The sequence below is a fragment of the Ammospiza nelsoni genome, chromosome 5, assembly GCF_027579445.1.
Source record: "Ammospiza nelsoni isolate bAmmNel1 chromosome 5, bAmmNel1.pri, whole genome shotgun sequence".
Lineage (NCBI taxonomy): Eukaryota > Metazoa > Chordata > Aves > Passeriformes > Passerellidae > Ammospiza > Ammospiza nelsoni.
The window spans coordinates 12,882,754-12,909,511 of record NC_080637.1 but is presented as its reverse complement, the minus strand read 5'-3'; the positions used below and the strand labels follow the sequence as shown (position 1 = coordinate 12,909,511).

The 26,758-nt window shown below is 41.3% G+C and overlaps 2 protein-coding genes across 6 annotated transcripts in view; one reads left to right on the top strand and one right to left on the bottom strand.

Moving 5' to 3' along the window:
- DNAJC2 (DnaJ heat shock protein family (Hsp40) member C2) overlaps positions 1-1,768 on the top strand; it is a 15,255-nt gene extending 13,487 nt beyond the window's left edge. For 2 of the 3 annotated variants that reach the window (XM_059473244.1, XM_059473247.1), the window contains exons 15-16: positions 629-736; positions 1,001-1,768. In XM_059473244.1, the coding sequence (XP_059329227.1) occupies positions 629-736; positions 1,001-1,257 (365 nt within the window). In that variant the 3' untranslated portion in view covers positions 1,258-1,768. The remainder of the gene's footprint in view (positions 1-628; positions 737-1,000) is intronic. The other variant, XM_059473245.1, reaches the window with a different exon arrangement.
- Positions 1,269-26,758, bottom strand: PMPCB (peptidase, mitochondrial processing subunit beta). 3 transcript variants are annotated; one of them, XM_059473255.1, is made up of 14 exons: positions 26,412-26,758; positions 15,216-15,318; positions 8,667-8,807; positions 8,309-8,395; positions 7,714-7,843; positions 7,181-7,379; positions 6,443-6,522; positions 5,713-5,825; positions 4,951-5,094; positions 3,905-4,065; positions 2,565-2,650; positions 2,403-2,491; positions 2,103-2,178; positions 1,269-2,007 (listed from the first exon to the last, which is right to left on the bottom strand). In XM_059473255.1, the coding sequence occupies exons 2-14, from the start codon at positions 15,225-15,227 to the stop codon at positions 1,943-1,945; spliced, it is 1,383 nt and encodes a 460-aa protein (XP_059329238.1). In that variant the 5' UTR covers positions 15,228-15,318; positions 26,412-26,758; the 3' UTR covers positions 1,269-1,942. The 3 variants fall into 3 exon arrangements, with proteins under 3 accessions (XP_059329238.1, XP_059329236.1, XP_059329237.1); XM_059473253.1 differs by lacking the exons at positions 15,216-15,318; positions 26,412-26,758 and adding an exon at positions 10,157-10,316; XM_059473254.1 differs by lacking the exons at positions 15,216-15,318; positions 26,412-26,758 and adding an exon at positions 9,768-9,833.

Genomic DNA, 26,758 nt, shown 5'->3' with positions numbered 1-26,758 from the left:
ATCTAAAATAAATGGAACTGATGAAGGTCTAGACATACTTTAAAAAAATTAATGGAACCCAACACCAGAGTAAGACACCTAAATGAATGTGGCTCATCTCCTCTTCAAAAATGAATATAAAAATGAAAAATTAAGCATAGAGAGCTCTGGAATAAGGCTGCAAGGAAATTACACATTTCACTATAGAAGGAAAAAAAAACATTAAATTTTCAAGAGGTTTCTGCATTACAAACCACAGAGGGGCACAAGGAGCCACCTGGATTTTCCTGCCTCTCTGACATGGTCATACCCTGGGCAATGCATGAGTTTTGTGCCACAGCCCTTGACAAAACAATCCCTCTTGATTTTGGGGAAGTTGCAGATTCAGGTTTAAGATTATATGGAACAATTATTCCTCTGAGCACTATAAAGCAGGATAAGGGTTGGAAAATCTGAGAAAAATTTATTGGACCCTGAATGATTTTTTTTTTAATCTACCAACATCTTTATGGTAATTTTAAAGTAAGTAGAAATTGGGGTTTATGATTTTGTGATTATTGGAATTAATCTGCTACAGAATGTTGTTATTATTATTACATCTGGCTTTAATCTTGCAATAATTATTCTCTTTAATGTCTGTTGCTCATAGACCCTCATCAAAAAGATGACATAAACAAGAAAGCATTTGACAAATTTAAAAAAGAACATGGTGTGGTGCCTCAGATGGACAGTGCTGCCCCCTCAGAACGATTTGAAGGTAAAGGTGAAAAGGGAGCCCTTCTTGTGCACTTCTCTCCCCTGGGTCTCTTGGGGTGAAAGTAACCCAGAACTTTCTCAAGATTTGCCTGCATACTTTGATAGCAAGTGGTTCAGGCTCTGATGCCAGATTTGAGGGTTTCTGGTACACACAATACATCCCAAAACTTCAGGGATTTAAAATAAACTATAATATGTTTTACAGTATTTTCTAGACTCTTTTAAAAATATCTATTCTTGCTGTCCTTTTTGCATTTAAAAACAGGATCACCTCTAGATTCATCCCCTTGGACTACAGAAGAACAAAAACTTTTAGAACAAGCATTGAAGACTTATCCAGTAAATACTCCTGAAAGATGGGAGAAAATAGCAGCAGCTGTTCCAGGCCGGTCAAAAAAAGACTGCATGAAACGATATAAGGTGAGGTCCCTCACCTCCTCCTGGGACTGCACCAGGCCAGGCCTGGAGAGAATCCTTTGCTTTTACTGTTCCATGAGATACTGCCCCAGAGACAGGATCTGACACAGGCAAAATGATGGAACCGTAGAAGAAACCTTTTATTTTTGGTAACTTAACCCCAAAAGAGCAGTTCCTCAGTGAAAATAGTGCCTCTGAAAGCTGGCAAGGAAAGTCTGTGTCAGGAAATTTGTTTTATAGTTTGACAGCAAGCTCTCATAGATGAAGTCCTATCCCCAGCTCCTGTAGGTAAAGTTCCTGGTACTTGAGGATTGACCTTCCATTAATTGATTTGTTTCTAAGGGAAATTGCTTGACAACATTAAACAATGTAGATTTCTCATTATGTTGAGAAGTAGTGTGTTTTACAGTGAATATATGTAGTGTTCAAACCTACAGCATTGGTCACAAGTTTTGTGTTTAGTTAAATTTCTTTTTTTCCCCACCTTCTCTTCAGGAACTCGTGGAAATGGTCAAGGCAAAGAAAGCTGCTCAAGAACAAGTGATGAATGCTACTAAAGTCAAGAAATGACTCTTACTGACAATCCTTGTTTTATAATAAAAATGCAAATACTGTACATGTTTCCATTCCTTTCTTCATTATACAGAAACACAGGAGGGGCTGGTTCTTGAGTTTTAATCTTCTCAAAAGCAACTCCAAAGTTTTAAAAGGGTGTAGTTGATTTGTTGGGTGGTTTTTGTTGTTTTCCTGGTTTTTTAAAGCTAAAATATGCTGAAGTTCTTGTTATTCACTACTCACGACGCCAATACATGCCACTGCAGATTTTGCTATACTCTGGAAGTTGTTCAATTGGACCTGGAAGTTAAAGAAAGTTTGCCATGACACATGCTCAGCTCACAGCAAGTGGTCTGGAGGGGTTATGGGAGGATTGGGAAACTTGTATCACATACCCACGGCAGCAACTGCAGGATGCTTATCATAGATGTACTTTGTGCAGATTTCTCTAATAGTCTGGGCATCTATTGCCTAAAAGGGGTAAAAGAGGCATCTTTGTTACAGTCCCATAATAAAACCGTTTCTGATCTTAATTTTGTATAATCCAAGGGAGCAGGAAACAAAACCCTCAGAAGTTTTCTCAGTTGGAAATGTTTTCTCAGCTGAAAAAGAAATACAATTTCTATATTGTTACTTTCTGTAGCAAGTCATTTTCTTGATGGCCTTTTAAAAGTTGCAACGTGAGTGCCACTTACTTCAATTCTTGCCTCAAGTTCTGGAATTGGGATTCGGCGCTTGTAACACAGCATTTGTCTTCCGATGTCTTCACAGATTGGTGTGGACCCTAAAACAGGAAAAAATCCTTCAGTTATCAGCCTATGGCTCCACAAAGAGTAAGAAGTTCTCATAAGTCTCACCATCAAGTTGTAGCAGCATATTTGTCTTCAGAAGATTTTTTGCTCGAGCTACTTCATTTTCTGTAACGCTTGTGCAAAGTCTTATCCTGAAAAACAGTTTCAGTCCAAAGGCATTAAATAATGGCAGGCTATAGCACACAAGATTGCCTGTGATAAGGTGCAGAGGCATTGCTGCACCTACCAGGCACTAACTACTCTTCTGTAGATAAAGCTTGTAAGACAGCTTGGAAAACTAGCCATGGATACAAAGCAGCAGCCTCAAAGTAGGGGTTTTAGAAGCGTATCAAGATACCCAAGAGCAAGCTCTTTCTCTTAGAAGAGGTGTATTTCATTTTATTACATACTTTGAGGCAAGTGCACTCTGTACTTGTTATCTTGAGAATGGAGGTTGCTAAGAAAGTAGAGCCAAGGAACTGGGTAACAGGCAATTAGCTAGAAGGCAATCCAGCTTCCTGGCTCCTCTTGGTGAGACAATAACTTGCCACACTGCCTATGGAACATTTTGTGAGGAGAGGAGGATGCATTAAATAGCTTAACACTGAATTCCTGTCCCAAGAATTGTCTGTATCTTCCCTAGTGCTAAGCTGCAGCAGAGTCACAGTGCTAACCTTTTTCTCCACCACTGAACAGGGATTTCATAGAATAATGGTGTATAAGTGATTTATGTGATTAAAGAAACTCCTCATTTTCAAGATTTGTTTCAACTTCACCCACTTTAAATCAAGTGCTTTTAAGTAACATGCATGTGTTTTTAATAGCATCTGCAGTTCAAGCTTTACAGTCATCATGGTCTTCAAAACATTATCCTTCAAAACAGATTTATGCCTCAGATGAATGAATATTGTCTAGAATCATAGGTTTCAAATTTCCATATGTACCAGCTCAACTTTTCCTATGTATTCACTAGAGCTAGCAGCAGCACATGATACATCAACTGCAGCAACTGCAGACTAAAGCTGTTTGGTAACTGCACATTCATTATTCTCATCCACAAATATTTGCTCTTTCAGTGGTGGCACTTGCAGCTCACAAGCTGCACAGTGACTGAGTAGCATAATAAAAGGCCTAACAGTTTCATGACTTCTGTCATTTCCCAGTCAAAAAAAAAAAACCCTGCTGTGTTTTCTCGTGCAAGAAACAAAACCTACATCTTAAGCTATTCACTCCAAATAATGGTGTCAAAAACTGGGCGCTGGGACTTGGCTTTGGGTGCCAAAGTTTAGAATTTGATGCATTTGTTGTTCCCAAGCAAGCCCAACCAGAGAAAAATATTCTCTTTATTTTTAAATTGTATTCCTCCACTAAAAACAATCTTTCCAGAGAAACAGTTGGTAGCTTACCATTCTTTCTGAACAAAGTGCACCATGTCCTGAATAGTGGATGGCTCACAGACCATATAGAGTCCCCACAGCCCTGTGTCAGTGTAGCAGGTGTTGAAGGACTGGAAGCTGTGACACAGGTTACCTTGGCAGGCAATCTGAGCAAGTTTACTGGACAAATTCTGCCGAGGCAAAAGAAAAAGATATTACTTCATGAAGTTTTTTGAAAGCTTACTAGTCACCTCCACATTTCCCATTTTCATTTCAATGACGACTGAACATGCAGTAGTAGCTACAAGGTTAATTATCAGCTCTTCATTTCAACCCTTTCTTTCCTTGCATGTAATATCACATTTCAAAATAACACCCCAGATTTGAGCCAAAATCACAAAGACACTTAGGTTCAAGAAAGAGGCAGTTAATTACTGATACCCAGAAGTGTGGCATTCACATTCTCTGAACGTGACTCTTTCACCCAGGGTTTTTCTCCTGGGAAGCTGGAAGGCAGTGAGAAGCCTCAGAGTAAAGGAAAACAATTCTTGTCTCATTTGCTTCTCCTGTGTTGTGCTCATGTGGTATGTGTTTGGAGATTGTTCTATTGGATTCTGGTGTGAGTTGTTTTGACTCATTGGCCAATTGTAGACAAGCTGTGTGAGGACTCTGAAAAGAGTCACAAGTTTACATTATTATCTTTTTAGCATTCAGTAAGTATCCTTTCTGTATTCTTTAGTATAGTATAGTATTCTTTAATATAAAATAGTATAATAGATTAATAAATTGGCCTTCTGACAACATGGAATCAGATGCACCATTCCTTCCCTTTGTTGGTGGTCCTGCATTTATAATATAGAGGTTATGATGACATAGGTATAAAACATCCTACATTCCATGAGGGCTGGCAAACCTGTATTTTTGGTTTAGAACCACTTCCTAAGATTCTCCTACATCCTGAGTAACACACCCTCTGAGGCTCACAGCTGGATGCCCTTTTCTGTCCTGGCACTACCAATTCAGGGAGATCCCACCAACCTCAGTGAGAGCAGGAAGGTGCCTGCAGGCTCACTCACCACTCCTCCTCCAAAGGAGCGATCCCAGTTCCCTATCAGGGTGTTGGCCACCATGAGGGGGATGGTGTCGGGGTCAGACCAGCCGGCTGCTTCCACGGCGATGGCCAGGTGTGCCAAGGGCATCTTGTCATCCCTTATCCGGATCTGCAACACAGCACAGCAGCTCCAGAGCAACCTGCACACACTCAGGCACAGGGCAAGTTAAACAACAGCAATCACCCTTTGCACCCTTGCACCCTACAGCTGGATTACAAAACATGCACTAGAATTAAAGTATATGGAGATTAATTTAACATCAGCCTTAACTGCTCCCCTGAGGCAATTTCAGATCATTGTGCCAACCTACACAGAGAAGCATTGCAAGGCATTTTACAACTACCAGCAGCAAGGAAATCTGATGACTTTGTAAAATCTGAGAAGAGATGGGAATAGAACATGGATGCCTCCATTCTCTGCCACATCCTTTAAATGAGTGATTCTCAATAAGTGGAAATGCTCCAGTAAGAGGATAAAAGGAAAGTAGGAGCACGGATAAGGAAGGTATTCCTCTAGGAAGTGATGAAGAATAAAAAGTGGTGGCAGTGAGGCTTGTCCAAGAAAGAATGGGAAGTATTGCTTTGGAAAGCAGCTATTCCACTGCCACCACTGGGGGAAAGAAACCTTTTCATGTGCTGAGTCTGTGGCACAGCAGCCCTCTCTCCTCACCCAAGAGCACATGTCAGGGGATGTAAGGCCAGCCCAAAAAGCCACCCAGCAGCTTACCTCACTGCCTGTGAAGCTACAAGGGGGCAGGGGTGGCAGTCCTCCTTCTGGAGCAGATGGCAAGTTTCCAAAATGGCACTTTGCCAGGTCAAGTAGTTCATCGTGAGAGACCCCTGGACAAAGGTATTTCACATGCTTTGTGATGTTACTCTGTGAACAGTTAATTTAAATTGCTGCACAGTTTAAAGACTCAACCAAGTACTAATTTTTTGTGCCCCTGCTTTAATACCCCACCTTTGGATTCTTCACACATTCCCTCTATACAGAACAAGATCATGATTCCTCCTGCCCGGTTCTCTAACAGCTTTCCATTAAAACTACATCAAATCAAGCTCTTTGCTCTTTCAAGCCTCAGTGTTACATCTTTCTCTCTGCATTCCTCGCTATTCCCCTCTTCACACCTCCTAGGACCCTTTTTTCCTGCCCACATAGAAGAATGATTTTGGCCTCCAATTCACTTCTTGTTCCTGATTTAAGGCTTCTGGAATATTACTGACAGGAAAAGGGAACAAAAGCTCAAAGGGTTTGAATGCACAAAACACACAGGGCTACAGAGGGCCAACAACAAACAGGAGCTGCTGAACAATGGGTGATTCACCACGTGGTTCCCACAGACTCAGGCCATGGTTTCCTCCTGAACAATGGGTGATTCACCACGTGGTTCCCACAGACTCAGGCCATGGTTTCAAGCACAGTTTCATGTGATCAAGGGTGAGTACCCCATACTGACCTCCAGCAGCAGCCAAGACCATTCTGGGTCCTTTGTAATGTGTTGTTATGTACTCCACCAAGTCATTACGATTTATGGATCTAGAAACAGGAAAAGAGACAGCACTACTGTGTCACTAAAGTTTAGAGTAAAAAGAGATAAATGTAAAAAAAAAACAACTGTCAAAACAATTAAAAGTGCTGCCACTGTTCAGAGCAGAAGCAGAAAGCTAAAATAAGGGTGACTTTCTAAAAAGCAAATAGGAACTGAATAAAAAGCTCTTCTAGCTTCCTGAGGAGGAGTGAGAATTCCAACTCAGGCAGGTGGAGACAGGATGCACTAATGATCTCCTTTCCTTTGAAAGCAGCACATTTAGCAGCCCTCTGATCTGCACTGGTCTAAACAAATGCTGAAAGAGCAGTGCAAACACTGTGTGCTTACAATAATGCCTAACATGTGACCTATAGGAAAAAGAAGTATTTCCAATTTTGTGCCAGGAGCACTTATAAGAAAGAGGAGAAAAATATGGCAAAAAAACCCCAAGCCACGCAGAGAACATCTGAAGTTCACATACCCTTTGATGACTGCCTACAAGGAAACTAAGGCAATACAGGGGTTCTATTACAACTATATTCAGGGCAATTTCAGCTGCCCTCCAGTGCAAAAATGAAATCTGACACTGTTCTCTACATTTTAGCTAAGTCTCTCAATATATAAAAGTTACCACACAATTAAAGACAGAGGTAGTTTTGGACATACTTGATATTTTCAGTGGGTCCCAAAATGGTGCGTCCTAGGGCTGTGTTCTGGTAGGCTGTGGCATGCAGGTAATCAAAGACAACTTCCTGCAGGTTGGTTTCAACCTCCTGCATCTCCCGCAGGATAACTCCTCGCTCCCGCTCGATCTCCGCCTCTCCCAGGGTGCTGTTCTGAATTATGTCAGCAAGAATTTCCACAGCTGATTGCCAACAGAGATGGAAATGAAAGAAGTATTTTCAGGCTACTAGAAAAATATGGTTCCAAAAGTGAAACCCACCTCAAAGAGTCATAAAACTAGCAAGGGGACAGATCTTATCTAGGGACTCTGAAGAGAAAAATATTTCAAATATAAGCATCCCTGCTGGCTCCTCTCTAAACCCATATTCTCACGTTCTTGTGACGTTCAAGAACGGATTTTTCACCAGGCAAGGAAGGGACTGTGACACTGCAAAAGCACCATTCTGTGTCATCTCACTGGAGGCTGGATAAGCATGTTGTTCTCTGCAGCTTTTCTGATGAATGAGAGCAATTACCTCTTGGTAAGTCTTTTGAAAAAGCCTTTGCATAGTACACAGTTTGTTCCCTGGATGTGTACGCGTTCAGATGAGCCCCCATGTTCTCAATCTCTAGCTCAAGGTCTAACTGAGATCTCTTTTTTGTTCCCTGAAATAGAACAATAACAAAATCACATTAGACCCTTCAATTCATCTACTCATCATCACTACTTCTTGTCTGGAAAGATTATGATCAAGAGAAAGAAAATGTGTTCTGGAAATAAACCAGGCATACTAATCTCTCCAAGCTTTAAAGTCAGATATAAATCCTACTGCACTCACAAATGAAAATAAAGAGCTGGCTAAAGAGTGACTGTGTCTTCTAAGGCTACTATAAGAAGGTAAAAGTGAGTTAAAAATTACATCTGTGTAATCTATAGTTGTGTAACACACAGAACTAGGATTTTAGCTTCATTTTTCTAATGGAAACCAAAATCCTGGTTGTCCATGTTATTTTTCTCATTTCATTTTGGAAAACTTATTTATACAATTCTGACAGAGATCTATCATTGATCTTTAGAGATAAATAGCATAAAAATTCATTGTAAATGTCTACATCAATCTTCACACTCACCTTGAAAGCCATATGCTCAAGAAAGTGAGCAGTGCCATTGTTCTTCTCATTTTCATATCTGCTTCCAGCATCAATCCAAAGTCCAACCTCAGTGAAGAAAAAAAAAAAAGTCATTTTCCCAGCTAAAAGCTTTGCTATGGCTTTTTCCTCAAAAGAGCAGGTTTTCAAGAAAAAGAAAATTTTGATCTCCACAAAAAATCTAATTACAAATCAACAAAAGCCTTAAGATTTCTATGCCCTGGCTTAAGTTCTAGGAACAGTTGTTAATTAATACTAAAATGCAAATGCAATTTAGTTCCACAAGGAAATGAACACACTCAAACAGACACAAAACCCCTTCCTTTTGTAAGTTACTTACTGTGCACGTTGAGAGTCCAGAGTCCTCAGAAGCTACTTGCAAGCCATTTTCCAAAGGACTCACCCTAGTTTCAGGGACATTTAGGATTACTTCTGTTGCTGCTTTGGAAACTGTGCACCTCCCTGTTCCAACATGCACACCCTGGAAAGGAAAATCATCAGTCACACTCAGATTGTTTAGTTATATCCAAGGATGCTTTTCTGAAAAATGTATTGCTGAACTCAAGCATTAAGTCCATGGATCCTTCTTAAAGCACGCATTTATAAGGGAGAGAATCCAGGACTGCTATTCACCACTGCTTCACAGAAGGGAAGCAGAAACCTGAATGAGAAACAAACCCTGAAGATAACTACAAGTGAGGAGATGCATCTGCTGCCTCCAGTCTGACACAGGAGCTGATCTCTCACCAGCCAGCCACCCTTGTTCTCCACTGCTGCCAGCAAGAGCCTGCAGGACCTTTACCATCAGGAATTCTCCTGGGAACCTGATTTCTAAAGTGAACTGAGATACAGCCCAAGGGCCCATGCCAGGACTGCAAATCCATCAGCCATGGATTAGAACAGCACAATCAGGGGGCAGTTAAAGCACATTAAATGAGAGCAGGGTAGAAAAGAAGGGAAGCTTACTGCAGTTTTTCAATAACAAGAAATGTAAATATGTATCTCAAATTCAAGCAAACAGCTATCCTGAAAACTGTGATTTCAAATGTTTCAAATAAACCAAGATTTTTCTCCCCACATAACTGCCCTAAACACGAAAGTACAAAATCCAGCTTTCAACCCCTCTCCTCCTAGAATATGTTAGATCTCTTAAAACTCACTTATTTTGGAATCACAGCACAATTCAAGTTTGAAGAGACCACTGGAGGTCTGTAGCCCAACTTTCTGCTCCAAGCAGGATCAGCTTGGTCAGAGCACTTTGCCCAGGACTTTTTGCACCTGGCTACTGACAATCTCCAATTGTGAGAAACTGCACAGCTCTGTGACAGCCTGCTCCACTGCCTGACTGCCACATAAACAGGTTCTCCTCTCTTGCTTCAACTTACACCCATTGTCTCTCATCCCACCACTGTGACAGGCCTGGTTTTAAGTTCCTTACAACCTTCTCCCAGGTGCTGGCACAGATTCTTCTCAGAGCTCCAGCTGAAGCCATGGCATCTCCAGCCTGAACAAGGTCCGGACCCTCAGCCTCTCCTCACAGGGCGCATGTTCCAGCCCAGTTCATCCCTGCTGAGCATCCCCGGTTCCCTGACACCCCCTCACACTGCGGAGCCCCGGACCTGCCGCACACAAACCCGAGCACACCGATCGCTCACTACACCTCCCGCCGAGCACCGCGCCGCGACTACAACTCCCAGCATGCACCGCGCAGCACAGCCTCCAGCTCCCCGCGTCCCCTCAGCGGCGGCCTGGGCACCAGCGCTCAGAGCCACCGCGGCGCCCACGCTCCCCGCGCCTCCCTCCGCTCCGTTCCCCTCCCTGCCGTCTCACCCGCTGCGCCGCGCCGGGCGCTCGCACCAGGCGGGCGGACCAGGGCAAAAGAAGCCACCGGGCCGCTGAGCGTGCTGCAGACGCCGCCATCTTGACACCGTGGTGGGCGGGGCGGAGCGGGAGGCCTTCGGGGGCGCGCAGGCGCGGGGCAGTTCCAGCCGCCGCCGCCGGGGGCGCAGAGGGGCAGCGCAAACCGCAGTGCCGCGTCCCGGGGAGGTGGGAATGGGAAATGTCCGGGTGGGAGGGGACCCGCGGGGACCCACAGGGCCCCAGAGGGATCATCAAATCCAACTGCTCGCCCTGCACAGGACAAGCCCAGCGATCCCACCGTCCTTCTGGGAGCGTTATCCAAGCGCTCCTGGAGCTCTGGCAGGCTTGGGCTTGGTTTTAATGGTCCCGTTCTCCTCAGTGCCCCAGAGCAGGCAGGTCAGGAAAGCATTTTCCAGCCGATATCCCACTATGGCCACGTTCAGCAAGCACAAAGCGCTGCCTTCAGCCCCGGGAGCTGCCGTCCCTGCGCGGTGCGGCTCCTGCGGCAGGGCTGCCTGAGGGCGCTGCGCTCCTGCGGGACACACCCGCTCTGACTGGGAAATCCCGCGGCTGGAATAACTTGGAGTCTTTTTTGGGGAAGTGTGTGTAACGGAGCTGAGACACTTGTCAGGGATAGCAGGGCTTCGTGCAAGCAGTAAATGCAGCGCCCCCCCGAGCCTGTGCCGGCGCTGGTGACAGCTCCAGACCCAGGACTCCAAATTCCCGGAATGGTCCCGCCCAGCTGCCCCAGGCCGGGAAGGGCTGGTGACAATGCTGCTTGACAAGAGCCACATTTGGGCTGGGAAAAGCTCTGGAAGTGTAACAGTGAAAGCTCTGGAAGTGTAACAGTGAAAGCAATTTCAGTGCCGAAGATTGTCCCTGAGCACGTTTGGAATGTATGGCTGTAGATAAATAGGTACAGACTTGCAAGAAGCAGTGCTTGGTTTTGACTTCGTAGTTAAATTTTTTAGGAACTTTTCATTTGGCTAATCAAGCATTATCTCAAAAATGAAGGAGAACCAGGGTGAAATTCTGTTATTTGCCCCAAAGTAAGTGACACAATGCAAAGAAACAAAATACTACTTTAAAAAAAGAAATCTGTACTACTTATGCTGCAGGAAGCAGTGTTTCTAGGTACCATTTTCCTAACCCATTCAGGGTTAATAAAGTGCTTCAGATACCATCTGACACAGTACTTCTGACACCCTCTGTACAGATACTACAAACCTTCCCCATCTTGCCTGCTCTAAGAGGAAGAAAGCTCAGCTCTGGGCACATGATCATGAGGAAGAGGTTGAAAAGGTGGGAACTGTGGATGTTTCTGATCAAAAGGAAGAGGTTGAGAATGGTGGGAACTGAGGATGCTCCTGCTCAGGAGCATGAACTGTCTCCTGCCGCTGCCAAGGTCCTGTTACTCAGAGGTGATTCTTGAGAGCTGTCCCAAGTGTTGCTCCCTTCCCCCTGAAGCGTTATCAGTCACATGCAGATTTTAGGTGACAAAATCCACCCTGACTCTTAAAGGAGACTGGGGATTGTTGGTAGCTCCTGGGCTGGCTCAGATGCTGAAGTGTGAGAAGGCTCTGAGATTTAGCTTCTCAGACTCCAAAACATGGACCAGTTTCAGAAAAATCCACTGTATTTTAAGTGTATAATTTTTGGGGGGTATTTTGTGTATATAGGCAATTTCTTACTCCCTTGGCAGTTCAGCATGAAATTGCACTTACTGCCCTAAAATGTTTGCACTGCCAGTTTGTAAGCTCTGTGCTTAAACAGCAGCTCAGTCCTGCAGCTGGGCTTGTCCAGTTTCTGTCACAAGAACTGTAATTGCATAAAAATAGTAAACTCCCAAAGCATGATATATTGCATACAACTAAAAATGAAAGGGACACTGTTGTTAACACAAAGGTTAAAATATAAACCTAAATGCCAAGAAACCAGATGCTTCCTAATTTCACAATGATGCCTTGACCTCATTTGGAACTGTAGATCTCCTACTGAAATTGTTACTGTTGCTTTGGTGCCTGTACTATTTCAGTGTCCACATAGCCTGTGTAAGAAGGATCTTGTAGCTGCAAAGCATGCACATCCTTTCACCAGAGGATTTACATTGGAGTCAAATTAGTTTCCATGGAATAGAAAATCTAACCTTACATGAAACTACTTCTTTTTTTTAGTTTTGTTTCTCCCATTTAGTTAATGCATATTCAAAAGATCCATCCAGTTCCTTCATTTTTTAAATTTCAGATAGAGCTCTGTCAAGTTGTAAAAGAAAAAAGTAAAGCACCAAGCTGTGCAAATGAAAATTAAAATTAAGCTTCTGTTCCATTTTATAGCTAGATCTAACTGATCTCATATGCTGGGATTTATCTCAAAGATGCTTTACCAGATTTCACTAACCCATTATACATCCTAGAAATTTGAATCCTTGCTAGACATAGAATTACAGCTTAAGATAAACTGATTATCCCCATAATATGTCTCCTACTTAACAAAATAGGAGTGTCTCATATGTAAATGTAATCTAAAATTTAGCATCCGGCAAAGGTCATTAGAGAGATGCAACTCTAAATTAAGAAATCTTATTAACCAGCTAAAAATGCAATAAAATAAAACAAATGCTGGTGTTCTAACAGTAGAAGCTGAATATGTAAATATTCACCACTAAACTTTAATAAAACACTAGTTTTTAAATGGTTTTAACAATTTTATTACAATGAGATTATTTAGAAATGAACTACTGTAACAAGGAATGGTCACAATATCCCTCTAGTTTAGGTAGTATTATCTTCAGCTTCCAGATGGAGAAAATTAGACCTTTTTTCATAGTGCTTGTGTGTCCAGTTTCAAGCAACAATGGAATAGAAAGGCCAAGGCTGAAAGAAGAAATTTCTGTATAAATTATGTCCTTGTCATCAGTATATCAGATAGAGAAATAGTTGCCTGCTAATTCCAAGATGCCACAGAGCCTCTGAGTGGATTATGTAGGTGAGGGTCTCAAGATGAAAATCTGGTTCTTTGAAATCCAGATTCCAGATTTCACCCTAAGTATGGGAGCTTTTTATTTCACACTAAGCAGTTATTTTAGATCAGCATCCCTCCTAAAGAGGTGCCTGGAAAAGGACCAAATGGCATTTTTGGCTTTTAAGTTTAAAACTTGTCAAGAACTCCATTGAAACCAGTAGTAATGCACAGTCTGAATTATAGTTCCAACTGATTTTCTGAGGAAATAAAGTTTCCGTGTTCATTACTGTGCAACATCAACCAAATGACACAGGCATCTCAAAGAAAAGGAGATTCCAGCACCTCCAGCTGAGGAGGTGCTGCACTGTCAGCTCACACATGGGAGAGACTCCACCCCATAGGAAAAATATTCAGCTGGTGCTGGTGCCAGCACTCATAGATCTAACTTGCTGCTTCTAGAGTAACATTTCTGCTTTCTAAAACAATTCCATGTGGTAGCTGTGATATAAATGACAAATCTGTTTGTGCACACCTGATGTGTGTATAACCACATGCCAGCACTGGGGCTGAACACAACACGGTGAAGCCAACACTCCTCTAACTCTGAACTAGGATGACAATCTTGGTATGAGCAAAGAAACATGATCTTGAAAGGTTTTTCTTTCAATTGTATATATAAGTATTTCTTCTGAAGTAAAGAAAAAGTTATATCAGCAAGACACACTGTCATGATCAGCTGATTACAGAAGTGCTTGGGAAGAACTGCCCTGTTACAGACTGATCCAGCCCCAGAGCAAGAGGGCACAGGAGCTCAGCATTAGAACAGCCCTGCTCAGGAAAACGACCTTCATAGTTGCTGAAACCTTCCCACAGTAAACAGTAACAATTGAAATTGCCTTTGGCTAAACTGCTGCTTAGTGCTGTGTTAGCTTTTTGTAGAGTCATCGTGTTCACTGTTTATTTACAATCTACTATCTTTTTAAAGCAATGATACAGTATTGCCTTTAATGAATATGCTGAAATCCAGCTGCCAGGAATTGCCTTGATCTCAGCCAAGCAAGCAGAATTCTAAGGAGCCTAAAAGCACGGGCTCAAGAAACAATACATTGTTTTGTAGAGGGGTGGGCTGGGGGGCTTTTTGGGAATAAAGCTGTTTTGAGAATACAAATCAAACTTTTCAGACATTATGTTGTCTGATTTTCATGCCAGCTGTTCACTGGCCTCTAGCTGATTATTTTATCAGTATTACCTTGAAATTACTCTTCAGCTAATTAAATTGCAATAGCTTTTCTTTCCCATGGTTAACCACTGGGCAGCAACTGCAAAGGCCTGCAGGCCACTGACACTGGTCTTTTGTGCTCTCAAGCTGCAAGGAAGACTGTCTAAATTAAACATAGAGGCTGTTGGCTGAATTTATAACATTTCAGTTGCTCATTAACAGAGCACTCTTTTGAAGCTGTTGATTAAAAGCTTTCTTCAGGGAATATTACAGTATTCTGTCTGCATGCAGTTCTCTTTTTTCTCGTAAGTATTTATGCAGTGAAATAAGTCTGTAAGTGCCAGACATCCCACTACCTGACAGCTGAGAGCTTTTATCAGAAAGATAAATGGAAGGACTTTGGATAGCTCATAACAACAATTTTTCAAGAATAACATGCCAAATAAATGATTCTGCCTGATGCAGTAACTCAACAGGAAATACTGTGGGTAAATTCATCTGATTTAGCTAAACAGATAGATTTTTTTCTTGCCCTTGAGCAGACTCACTGCAGATTAAGGATCAGTCCTTTTCTATTGCTTTTGTTGGCATTGTACACAAGTGTCATTTCCATCCTTCCACATACAGGTTCCCTGTTTTAGAGCGTTATTCTGATTTGATAGTGGATGAGTTTCCAAAATTCCAACATTTATTTCAACCTTTTTCTTATTTTAAGAAAGAATCACTTCAGACAATATTTTTCTCCAGAAAATAATTAGGAAGTCACCCGAGTCTCTGGTATGATCAGCTGAAACTAACACACTGAAAACTGAAATTAATGCAGTTACTGAAATGATTAGAATTTAGCACCTGTTCAGGCATCCAGGGCAGCCACTATTCTTTGATTCTCTGATTCATTCCTCCTCTGTTCAGAATTCTTCAGGTAGCCATGCTGTGGGCATTTTTCAGCAATCTGTGGAAGGAAAGTAGATTTTCCATTACCCAAAAATGCTGCTAATGCGACTCGTCACAGTTTATAATACAGTTAATGTACACTTACATGCTATTGTAATATCCAGATAACTAAGTTTTCTCTTTTATTTCCTCTCTTAAAACCTGTTTTCTCACTCTTTAATTCCTATATTCTTATTAATGCTTTAGTTAGCCAACAGAAACTACCAACCATGTAGTTTTATACTGATAATAATACAGTGTGATTACAGAGTTCCCTAAAACAGTTATTGATCCAGGGCAGGCTTTGTTTAGCTATCAAGCTCCTGTTAAACTCTAACTGTGGAAACAACATATATGAGCATTCTGCTTTACAGCTCTATCCAACTTCCTGCTAGATTTCTCAGCCTGATTGTCATCGTGTTGTAGTCTCTCAGGGCTCATCACACTATTGCATGCTGGCCAAATTTGTGTCCCAAAACTCATCTCTTCTGTGCTCTAGAGCCTCCCTTGTGCTCATGTACAAAATTTGCATCACTCACACCTCAGCTGCATGAAACCACTCCTCTGTGCTCTTCCAACAGTCAGTGGAGGGAAGCAGGCACCTCGACTTCTGGGTTATCCTTTGTACTCTGGAGACCTCTCTTGGGGTGGTTACTTAGAAATGTCTCCTCATGGTGCCTCCCTCCCCCAGTGACTGTAGCAGAGTGAATTTCTAGTTCAGCAGACTCAAACACCCAACTTCCAGGCACCTACCCTCAGGCAAAGCAAACCTTATCCTGAACTTCAGGCTAGGAGCTCATTGCATGTGTCTAAATATCCCTTATCTAAAGATCAGATCCATATATTTTAATATATTAGAGGATATTATACAGATTATGAATGCATTTTCTCAAGGGCACAACAAGTTGAACATATATTTAGTAAGGACCTAAGCACTTCAATGCAGGAGGGTGGAAATTTTGCAGCATCTTTACGTAGTTTTAAATACTGAGTGCTTGCCATTAATTAAATAAAAATACAATAATCACATGAGTATTCTTTGAGTTATTTATTTTATATTACAATAAGTTCATTTTTTTATGCATGCACATATTCAAGGTTCAAGACTGTGTAATAACTGGATTTTGTGCTGATTTTAGTGTGATGAACAACCACAATGTAGAAGTTATCAAGGGAAAAGCTAGGAGTGTTGACAGATGGTTTGGAAAGAGAAAGTTGGGGATTTTATAAATTGAGAAGCTGTCAGGAGTTTGGAAATGGGGAATATCATTGGTCAGATATTTCTGCTCACAAAAGAGGCTAACTTCTTAGAGCTCATACTCAAACTTTTAAATTTCACTCTGATTGCACTGAGTTTAGTCATGCATTTCATAAATATCCTTTTTCAGACTGATTTCAGATTCACTGGCTTTTTTTACAGTCCTTTGAAGGAAAAAAATTTCTGAAGTTTCTTAAACCCACTGTGCTCTATGTCCCAGATTGATGCCTTTCTCAAATCCTATTATAGCCCAGAATGGCAGACTACCATTTTTTTATGGGAGACAGCTGCTTTTGCTAGTCATTTTCATCCCTGCCACTTTTCTACACTTTTCTCTGACTTCCAGATGTTTGGCAGCCAGTGCAGTGCAGTAATTCCAAGAAAGCTTCCAAACATCTACTGAACCCAGACAGTGTGCATGCACAGGTTTTCTCTGTAGCTAATGTGCACTGTGAGGCTTTTCTCTTACAAAAGCTACACAACTCAAGGCTTGTATGCTCAGAAAATCACCAGGTTTGCAGTGTGAGAATTTCAGTGTATGTGTGTTAGTAAGTGGCTTTGTAAACAAGCTGTTAGTTTGCAATGTCCAGAAGACAAACAAATTGACACAAACACACAGAGACCCAGTATACCTTAAATACATGTGCTTCCACATTTGCCTTTGAACTTCAGATGCTGACTGTGAGGCATGAGAGTACCTGTGTGCCTCTGAAATTTTTTTTTTTTTTTTTTGGAGATTGCATTTAAGTATGTAAGAACTGGGTTAATATGAGAGGCTTAAGAGATCCACCTAAGAGGCATTTTCAAACATGACATGGTCTTCATAGCAGGTGAGCTATAGTATGTCACAGGAAAGAAGGTCTGGAATAGGAATCCAAGTCATTGCTACTAAGCAGATCCAGCAGAATGAGGGGATGGGCAGTTACTCTCTAGCTGATTGCAGTCACTGCATTGATAGTAATGCATTGGGGTTGCACTAATTCAAGCATTAGCCAAAATCTCGTGTGGTTCTGACTGTGCCTATCAGTCATCCTGCTGCTCTATTAATGCTGGCAGATCTATTTTTGTATTATGTAATGGATTTATTTTATCCTGAAACGTTCTTCCCAGTAAAAAATAAACCCAGAAAGCTTCAGAACTTGCTTCCAGCTGCACAGTGCACAAATTTCACAGCTATTCCATTTGTCTTTTCCACCTTCTTTTTGCCATATGATAAACCTGTATTTTCCAGTCTTGGCTTCCTAGCAGCGAAATTATCTACTTCTCAATCTTTTCTTTTAGAATTATAAGTAAAGCATTAGGAGTAATTTTTAGTATATTTATACATCCAATTTGGTCATAAAGGATTTACTAAAAAATTCTAAACAACCCAGATCTTCTTGGAACTACTCTGTTCCACTATTTTCCAAAGTTTTCAGTAGCCTGTGGAAAAAATAAATGAAAAAATGTGGCATTCTGATTTTTATTTCATCCATATAAAGTACTCATGCATATCTCAGAAATTTATGGATTGACCCTCTCTGTGTCTACATAAAATCTACCCCAGAGAGATTGTGGACTCCCCATCCCTGTATGTTTGTATGACCAGGCTGGATGGGACTCTGAGCAACCTGATCTAGTGTGTACCCACCCATGGCAGGAGGGCTGGAACCAGATGATCTTTAGTGTCCCTTCCAACCCAAACCATTCTATGATTTCTCCCCCAGTCATGTATATTTGAATAAAGACAACACATCTACACAGTCTACATTTAAGTACTAGGAGCTATGTGCATAGTTGAGATTTGCTATCTGATCTTTACAGCCATAGACTCTAAAGTACCAAATCAAAGTTCAGCTGTCAATGAGACCTTCAACTTAATTCAAAGGACTTTCCTTTGAATAGATTACTTGACTTGCATATAATGGTGGCTGACACAATGAGAACATGGAATGGAATATTTCAGTTGGAAGGGACCAACAATGCCATGCAGTCCAACTGCCTGACCCATTCAGGGCTGACTGAAAGTTTAGGTGTGTTGTTAAATGTCCCTCAAACACTGTCAGGCCTGGGGACTGACCACCTCTCTAGGAGGCCTGTTCCAGCATTTGCCCACCCTCTGGGTATAAAAGTGTTTTCTAATGTCTCTTTTTTTGTCTCCTTGCTTTGACTTCTGCAAATGCTTGTGTAGGATGGCTTGCTTTCATTTTTAAGTTAGAGAACAGAGTAAGACTTCCAGGTAGAAAAGGGAAACAACAGATAAAGACAACTTAGATAAATTAAATGTTCTAAATTGTGTCAGCCTGCTATAACCTGTAACAATTCTCTACTAGTACTCTATTAAGAAAGCAAATGCTTCATTTTCCTTCTAAATAAGGAACACATAAATTAAACAAGAAAGGAATTGGCAAACATAACAATGGAAAAAAGGGAGAATCCAAAACTCAGGATTTCAGGAAAGGTAGTTATTTGCCTTTCTACAACTACTACTACTACTCCTTTACTACCAATAATAACAACAACAATAGTAGTAACAACAACAGTAATAATAGGTATTCCTAAGCATCTACACAATAGCCAAGAGGAAATCATCAAGAAAATGGAGCCAGACTCAGATTACTGTATGGTGAGAGAGTGACAAGTAATAGCATAAATTGAAATGTGAGAGGTTCAAGATAGATTCAAGGGAAAACATTTTCACCATGTGTCAGTCAAACTGTGGAACTGGTTGTCCATAGAGCTTGTGAACCTTGCTCTTGCAGGTTTTCAAAATCCAACAGGATCAAGTCTGACCTGAACTCATAGCTGACCCTGCTTTCAGCAGAGGGTTGGACTAGGAACTTCCTATGATCCCCTGCAAATTAAAATATCCTGCAATCCTGCCATGATAAATAAGAGATAATGTGGTTTTACCAGAAAACAACCTATTAAAAGCAGCATTCTGTAAAAAAACCTCAACAAAAAATAAAGAAACGTTGTGATTTCTCTCCAATGAAGAAACCACAGTAGAACCATGTAATTTAAAGAAGTATAGAAAATGTGAACACATGAGGTAACATTGAAAGAATTCATTTATTTAGTCCAGCAATGAGAGGACTGAAGGAAGATACATCAGTTCTCAAATATGTAGAAAGTATTGGAGAGGTACAAAGTGTTTTTCATGTCCATTGATATGGTAAGAAGTAAAAGCCTTAAATTGCAACTTGAAGATTTTGGTTATATTTTACAAAAAGCTTTTGAACTGTAAAGAATGATACACAGTAGCTGACTGGAGAGATCTGAAGAATCAGCATAACTGCAAATTTTCAAGGTCAGATTGAACAAATATCTGTCAGGAGCTGATTAGATAGAGTGGATTCTTCTCTGAAGCAATAGGATGAACTGGAAAACCCTTTCAGATCTCTTTTTTAATCATGTCTTAAGAAGCAACTCCATTGTCTTCATTACTAAATTGGCATGAAAAAAATGAAAAAGTGTACCAGTGCCACTTCTCCAAGTTTTCCTAAATTCAGCCAAGTATTTTTTTTCTACTTGTTAAACCCCTCCTTCCTTCTCTCTCTTCAGCTGCATGTGCTGAGCATGATGCCATATGGTCCAGAATATCCCTTTGGTCAGTTGGGGTTGACTGCCCTGGTTGTGTCCCCTTTCTAATTTCCTGTGCACCCCCAGCCCATTTGCTGGTGGGGTGGGGTGAGAAAGAGAAAAGGCTTTGACTTTGTATAAGCACTGCTTAGCAAAATCAAAAACATCCCTGAATTAGCAACACTGTTTCCAGCACAAATCCAACATTTAGCCCATACCAGCTACTATGAAGAAAATTACCCTTTTCCAGCCAAGACCAGCACACTTAGTGACACAGGTACACAGACACAGAAGCCTTTCTGCAAGGCTTGAAAACAGGTTCTTGATCTGGTTCATTTCACAGCATCACAGAATACCCTGGGTTGGAAGAGACCTTAAAGATCACCAAGTTCCAACACCACTTCCATAGGCAGGGACACCTTTCACTAGTCCAGGTTACTCAAAACTCCATCCAGTCTGGACTTGAACACTTCCAGGGATGGGAATCTATGACTTCCCTGGGCAAACTGTTCCAGTGCCTCAACACCCTTGAAGTAAAGAATTTCTTCCAAATAATTTAAACCTATTGTCTTTCAGTTTGAAGCCATTCCCCCTTGTCCTGTCACTACACACCCTTGTAAAAAATCTCTCTCCAACTTTCCTGTAGGTCCCCTCCAGGTACTGGAAGGTGCCTTCTCTTTTCCAGGCTGAACAGCTCCAGCTCCTTGAGTCTGTCTTCATAGGAGAGGTGCTCCAACCATCTGCTCACCTTCTCTGGACTCACTTTAACAGGATCACATCCTTCTTATGCTGGGGAACCCAGAGCTGGATGCAGAACTCCAGGTGCAGTCTCACCTGGGACCTGCTGGCCATGCTGCTTTGGATGCAGCCCAGAATACATTTCCCTTTCTGGGCTGGGAGCATGTACACCCAGGTCATGTTGTGCTTGTCATTTATGGACACCTCCAAGTCCTTCCCCCCTGGGCTGGCTGCTCTTGGTCCATCCCCTGCCCAACCTGTACTTTGCCTGGGATTTCCCTGGCCCATGTGCAGGACCTTGTACATGGTGAGCCTCAATGAATGAGGTTCACAGCTCATGCAAGTCACACTGGTAGTGAAGAATGCTGAGACCAGCCTGACTTAGCAATCCCAAAATTGAACATTCAGAGGAAGAACAATGTTTCCCAGCAGAAACTGGCACCTCTGAGGAAGTGGCAGAGTTCCTGGTAAAGGAGCCAACAAGTGATAGCACTGATAATGCAGCCTGGAGACATGTGACTCATAGTCAATCACTTTGTACTCTAAAAGCTCAGTCCCTCTTTTTAATGGCAGGGTTTTCTAACAAAAAAAACCTGACTGTGTGGGGAGACTCCTCCCTTGGGTGGGGACACCCCTCAAGGTTAATCCTTGAGGCTGAGCAAGACATTTGCCGACAGGCATTGTGTGAGTGAGTAACATCAATTTCCATAATTATTTGCTAGCTTTAATATCATGGTTTCAATATTGCTTCATTACATAGTGCACTATATATACTATGTAGTAGTAGCTACATATACTATGCAGTAAATAATTCTGGTTAAGGTCTTTTCAACATCATAATAAATTTAAATTCTTATCTACTTTATTCATATAAATATATTTGGTTTGCCATCTTTAATCCTGTGGGACAAAGTTGTAAAAAGGCTCAATTGCACCATAAAATACTTTAGAGATAAACCATTGGAAGTCTGGGACTGGGACTGGATCCAGCTCCACCCAGACTCCTTTTTGAGAAGGATTTTAGAAAGCAAGAGGATCCTTTCTGCACTTTGTGGCTCAACAGGGCAGGGGGGTCTCCCCAGTAAACCTTGTCTGAAGCTCCCATTCTGCCCCTGACACTCTTAAAACAATTACCTTTTATCAAATAACAAAATTATTTTGTTATCTGACTCTAAAAGCATTTTTCTATGGAAGAAGCTTATCAGTGTGTAGCATTGCAATGTAAATGACTCAGCATAAATACCTGAGTCATTTGTCATTATTAATTCTTTTAAGAAGCAATCTATACCAGAATACTTAGAGAAACATCCATCCTTTTCCAAGTTTTAAATAACATATGTGATATTTACATTCCTTTTAGAAAAGACAATGGCGCTTTCTCACCTTTGTTACCTTCAGAGAGTTTCATTATCAAGAACCCACTCTCAGCAATTACTTTTGCATTTTAAGTTTTGCATTTCTGGTCCAGTTTTGCCAAAAGTGAAAGACTCAGTTCAGATGCATCTGTTTTCCAGTGACATCTATGATTGCTTTCTTTCATTTATTCAGTGAACCAGCTGTGTTGACTGATGTCTGAGAAATCAAGTTCAGTCACAGAACAATTCCATTGTAGTCAATTTAGTTGCAGCAAAGAGAAATTTGACCCATGGAGCTCTGTATATTGTAAAAGGTCATGCAGCCTGTCAGTAGTTCAGACAGGATTTAAATAGAGGATCCTCCTGAATCCCAATTCAAATGAGACTCTTTTGACATCATCACAGTGTCTACATATTCAGACTGACACTTTGTCACTCAGAGCACTGCTTATCTGTTGCCACACCAAAAAGTGACTGTCATGGCTTCAGCCACATGCCCCCATTCTTTATTTCCATTTATTTATAACTCCCTCCTCTATTCAGGGGCAGCTGTTAAAACCAATGTGGATTTCCTTTCTCTCTCCCTCCTGGGAGCTGTGGATGAAGAAGAGGTTTCAGACACATTTCAGGAGGGCAGTAGCAGGGTACTGACCTCAGCCTGGGAACGCAGCAGTTTCATTAGTGCCAGAGCAGCAGCTTGGCAGCTGAAAGCAGCTCCATGTAGCACAGAGCATGCCTGCAAGGGGTGCTGACAGTCACAATAATACTCCAATTATGAAAGACCCTCACTGAACATAGTGGTTTGGATAATGTGATTTATTGAATCCCCTTCTAGTCCTGTATTTATGTGATGCTTGTACGATAGAGCTAAAAAAGGTTTTATGGAGGCAAGGAAAAGGATAGTCATCATTGTTAATATCTACAAGCAAACACAAGGAAGCTCTGACTTACCTCATTGTTATACAACTTCCTTATTTATTATTATTTCCCTACAGTAACTTTCTATGACTTAAAAAGTAATTATTTTTCTTGTTTTCCTTTTTTCCAATGTATTTTTCATTGTAATATAAACCCTAACTCTTTTGAAATTATTCATGTCTGTTACAATGTCATCATTATATTTCACATAAAACAAAACAAAATATGCTTTTGAGCATTACCTATAACTCAGAAGTTCCTTCTCTACAGTCCCCAAATTTGTCAAATTCTTTATCGTGTAAGAGATTTAGATTCGTAATTGTAAACATAACATTTACAGTAATTTCATTATTATATTTTATTATATGTGAATTTTGTACATAGTTCAATTTAATGTTTTGATTAATCAGTACTGTGAAGCATTTTGAACCTATGTGGGTGTATATACATACATACATATATATATATACATATATATATATATGAGCTGGTTGTGTAACACTCTTTCATTGGGTACCTTAACATCCAACACGATTTGAAATTCTGCTTGCCTCTGCCTGCAACAGGTGCCAAGTAAATTTTCCCCCTTAAGTTCTCTCCTGAAGAGGGTGGATACCATAAGGGTGGTTGCTTCTGCACATGGAAATTAGAAGGGAAGGCTAGGCTTTCTGGTTATGTCCCAATATGGGCCAGTTTTGCCAGAGAGACTTTTACTAGCTCAACAGAATTTCTTTTGGTGCTAAATTTCTATTCTAGTAAAAATTCCTGTATTGCCAATATTAGAGTGGTGAATTTTTTTTTTTCTAAGATAGTTGATTTCACTCAGATATCCAGCACAAACTGTTCCAGCAAGTGTGGGATTTTCTCTGCAATAAACTGCATCTGCACTATAACAGTAAACATTGCCTAGCATATAGCAAACCTCAGCAAAAAGAGATTTTGAACTATGACCTGATATTCTAGGATGGAGTGAGAGATGGCACAACATTTTTACTCAGTCATCAAGGAGGATTTTCAATTAAGTTCAGATAAAATGTTATAGCTTTATAACTGAACTAACTGTAAGAATTGTTTTCTTGCTTTAAATTGTTCTTCAGTTACTGGCCAAGACAATGAGTACCTCACTCTGACACATCTCATGTCAACCAACTAAATTAGACTTTGTGAAAAAGACACTAACACTACACTTGAGAGATCAAAACAAAATACTGATACACTTCAGTTGTGAAGAAGGCTAAACCTTTCATCAGGAGCAATTTTATAATCAAGTTAGTCAAGCTGTCCTGGCCATGATTAATGCACTATCTCTAAGGGAAAAACTCCCCTGCAGATAAAATTCATGAAGTACTAACTGTGTGATTCTAATTAACATACAGGTTGTTGCATTTAGCAAATTAAGCTAGTTTAAGGAACTTCCCTTCCAAGGAGTTAATGAAATGGTATATCCCAAAAATTTCAATAAAAAAATTATTCTGTTTAAGCTGTTAAATTTCATTGTGAGGAAAAAAGAAATGCACTGACCCTTAAATAACCCCACTCTCCTATCCCTTGGTATTTGTGCCTCTCTGCAATACAAAGCTCTCATAACTTTTCTACTTTCATAAACAGACAACAATATATAGGGTCAGTCTGAGTAGTAAAAGTGCATGAGTAGTCAGGAGTACATGCCACTGATGGAAATAAAATTATTAAATCTCCATTTCTTAAGACAAGATGCCAAGCAAAAACTCTTACCTCGTGCACAGACAGCTGGAACCTTTCCAGCTGTTAGTAACTTCTGGCTTCCAACCCCTGCAGGATCCTAACACTCCTCTAGGCACATTAGCATGTCTGGGGAGTATTGGGAGTCAGAGAGATCCCTGTTCTGGCTTTACACAACTACTTCAGCACAGATACTCCCTTAGGACTTTTCCTCAGCCTAGATATGTTTGTGTGTAAAAGACATTGAAAAATCAAAACCCATCAAAGAAGCCATACTAGACTGAGATCTCAGCTGGCTCCAGGGAATACTGAAGCAGGAAATTAGTTTAAAATCCTGTTTCTGTTGAGCAGCACCTCTGGAGTGGAATTTTCTCATGTTGTGCATGCTGGTGTGGCACAGTAGGTAATACACTGATATACTCCTAGCAGTGTCAGACATACTTGAACAACAAAACTGTATCATTCTTCACAGGGCATGTTTCCTTTTAAGCTGAAAATTGCATGCTGCACAGATACCAGGTGTCTTTACTCCTTGACATCTGTATTTGTAGTACAGAAAAAATGCATTTACTAAAGCAGAGACTCCCAAACTGAGGTTTTTGTATCACTGGTGATACACAAACTACTTCCACACCACATGTGGAGGCAGGGCTGCCTGCTAGGAGATACTCAGCTGAAGTGTAGGATGAGCATCCCAAATCTGCTACTGTTGGCAATCAGCGACCACCAGCCTGGAGGGACTTACCTAGTGGCTTACACAGATTTCTATGCATAGGCAGTAATTATTACTGTTAATGGTCATTGATCAGAACAGCTTTATTATCAAAATCATTCAGGAGATCTTAGTCTCCACAAAGTAACAGCTGAAATAACTTCAATCAATACAGATTTATGTTCAATAATTATGAGTAGAATTCATTGCTACAAGGCCAGCTTAGCATTAGATATAGTGATAGATTAAATGATCAGGAAATATCGGGAAAGAAGGAGCAGAAGTAAGAAATAAATTAGGAATTTCCATCTGGCAAAGGTCAGCAAATGTTCCTGACCATAAGCAACCAATATATATCTGTATCACTATGTAAAGAACATAGAAAACAGATAACTCACACAGAACAAGGCAGCTTGATAGTTTAATGATTCCTTTACCTTAAGGAAACTAAGAGAATGACAGGTAACAGAAGAGTGAGGCCCATATTTCTAGTTTCCCAAGACATGCACTGAGAACTTTGGCCTTGAACACAGGTAGATTTCTTTACCAATGAACCATACATCCAGTCCCAAGCTTCAAGATAAAAGCGTTAACAGAGCTCCAGATAGTCTTAGATGTCATACCACTGCTAGATAATATAGGGTGTTTTTCATATCACACCTGCATAGCTTTGTTCTTTACCATCCACGGTCCTTAAGGAAATATTTTAAAGATATGCATTAATTTCTGAGAACCCAAATCCTCTGGGTTGGGTGCCTCAAAATGCCTCAATTCCCAGCCCGTAGTCTGCAAACTTCTGTCAGACGTGAGCAGGGTGTGAGGGGATGATTGTAACCCAGCACGTGAAGTGACCTGGACACGAGTTTTACCTTCTCAAGGCCGAAGGGATACAGGTGCATTCAGATGCCTGCAGGATGGGCTGTCCTGCCCGGACAACGCAGCCCCCGTGAGTGCCGGCTCCCCGGGGCTGGCGGCACTGCCCCGGCCTGCCGAGACAACCGAGCCCGGGAAACTTTTCACCGCAGCACCTGCTGGTGGGAGCGTGTTCGCGCTCCCAAGCGGGACTGCAGGCAGCGCTTACCGCCCATGGGAGTCGGCCAGGAGCACAGCCGGGGCCGAGGAGCAGCCCGGCCTCCAGGGACAGAACGTGTCGGCAGCTCTGACACTGTCCCGCCATGGCTCCGGGACTCCCCCTGTCCCTCACACACGGCCCCCA

What these genes read in the sequence shown, in the direction of transcription:
- PMPCB (XM_059473253.1), bottom strand. Translation starts at nt 10,246, where the DNA reads ATGGCGGCGTCTGCAGCACGCTCAGCGGCCCGGTGGCTTCTTTTGCCC. An exon ending in CGCCCGGCGCGGCGCAGCGG is followed by an intron (nt 8,808 to 10,156) that starts GTGAGACGGCAG and finishes TTTCCTTTCCAG; the next exon opens with GGTGTGCATGTTGGAACAGG. An exon ending in CACTTTGTTCAGAAAGAATG is followed by an intron (nt 2,651 to 3,904) that starts GTAAGCTACCAA and finishes ACTGTTTTTCAG; the next exon opens with GATAAGACTTTGCACAAGCG.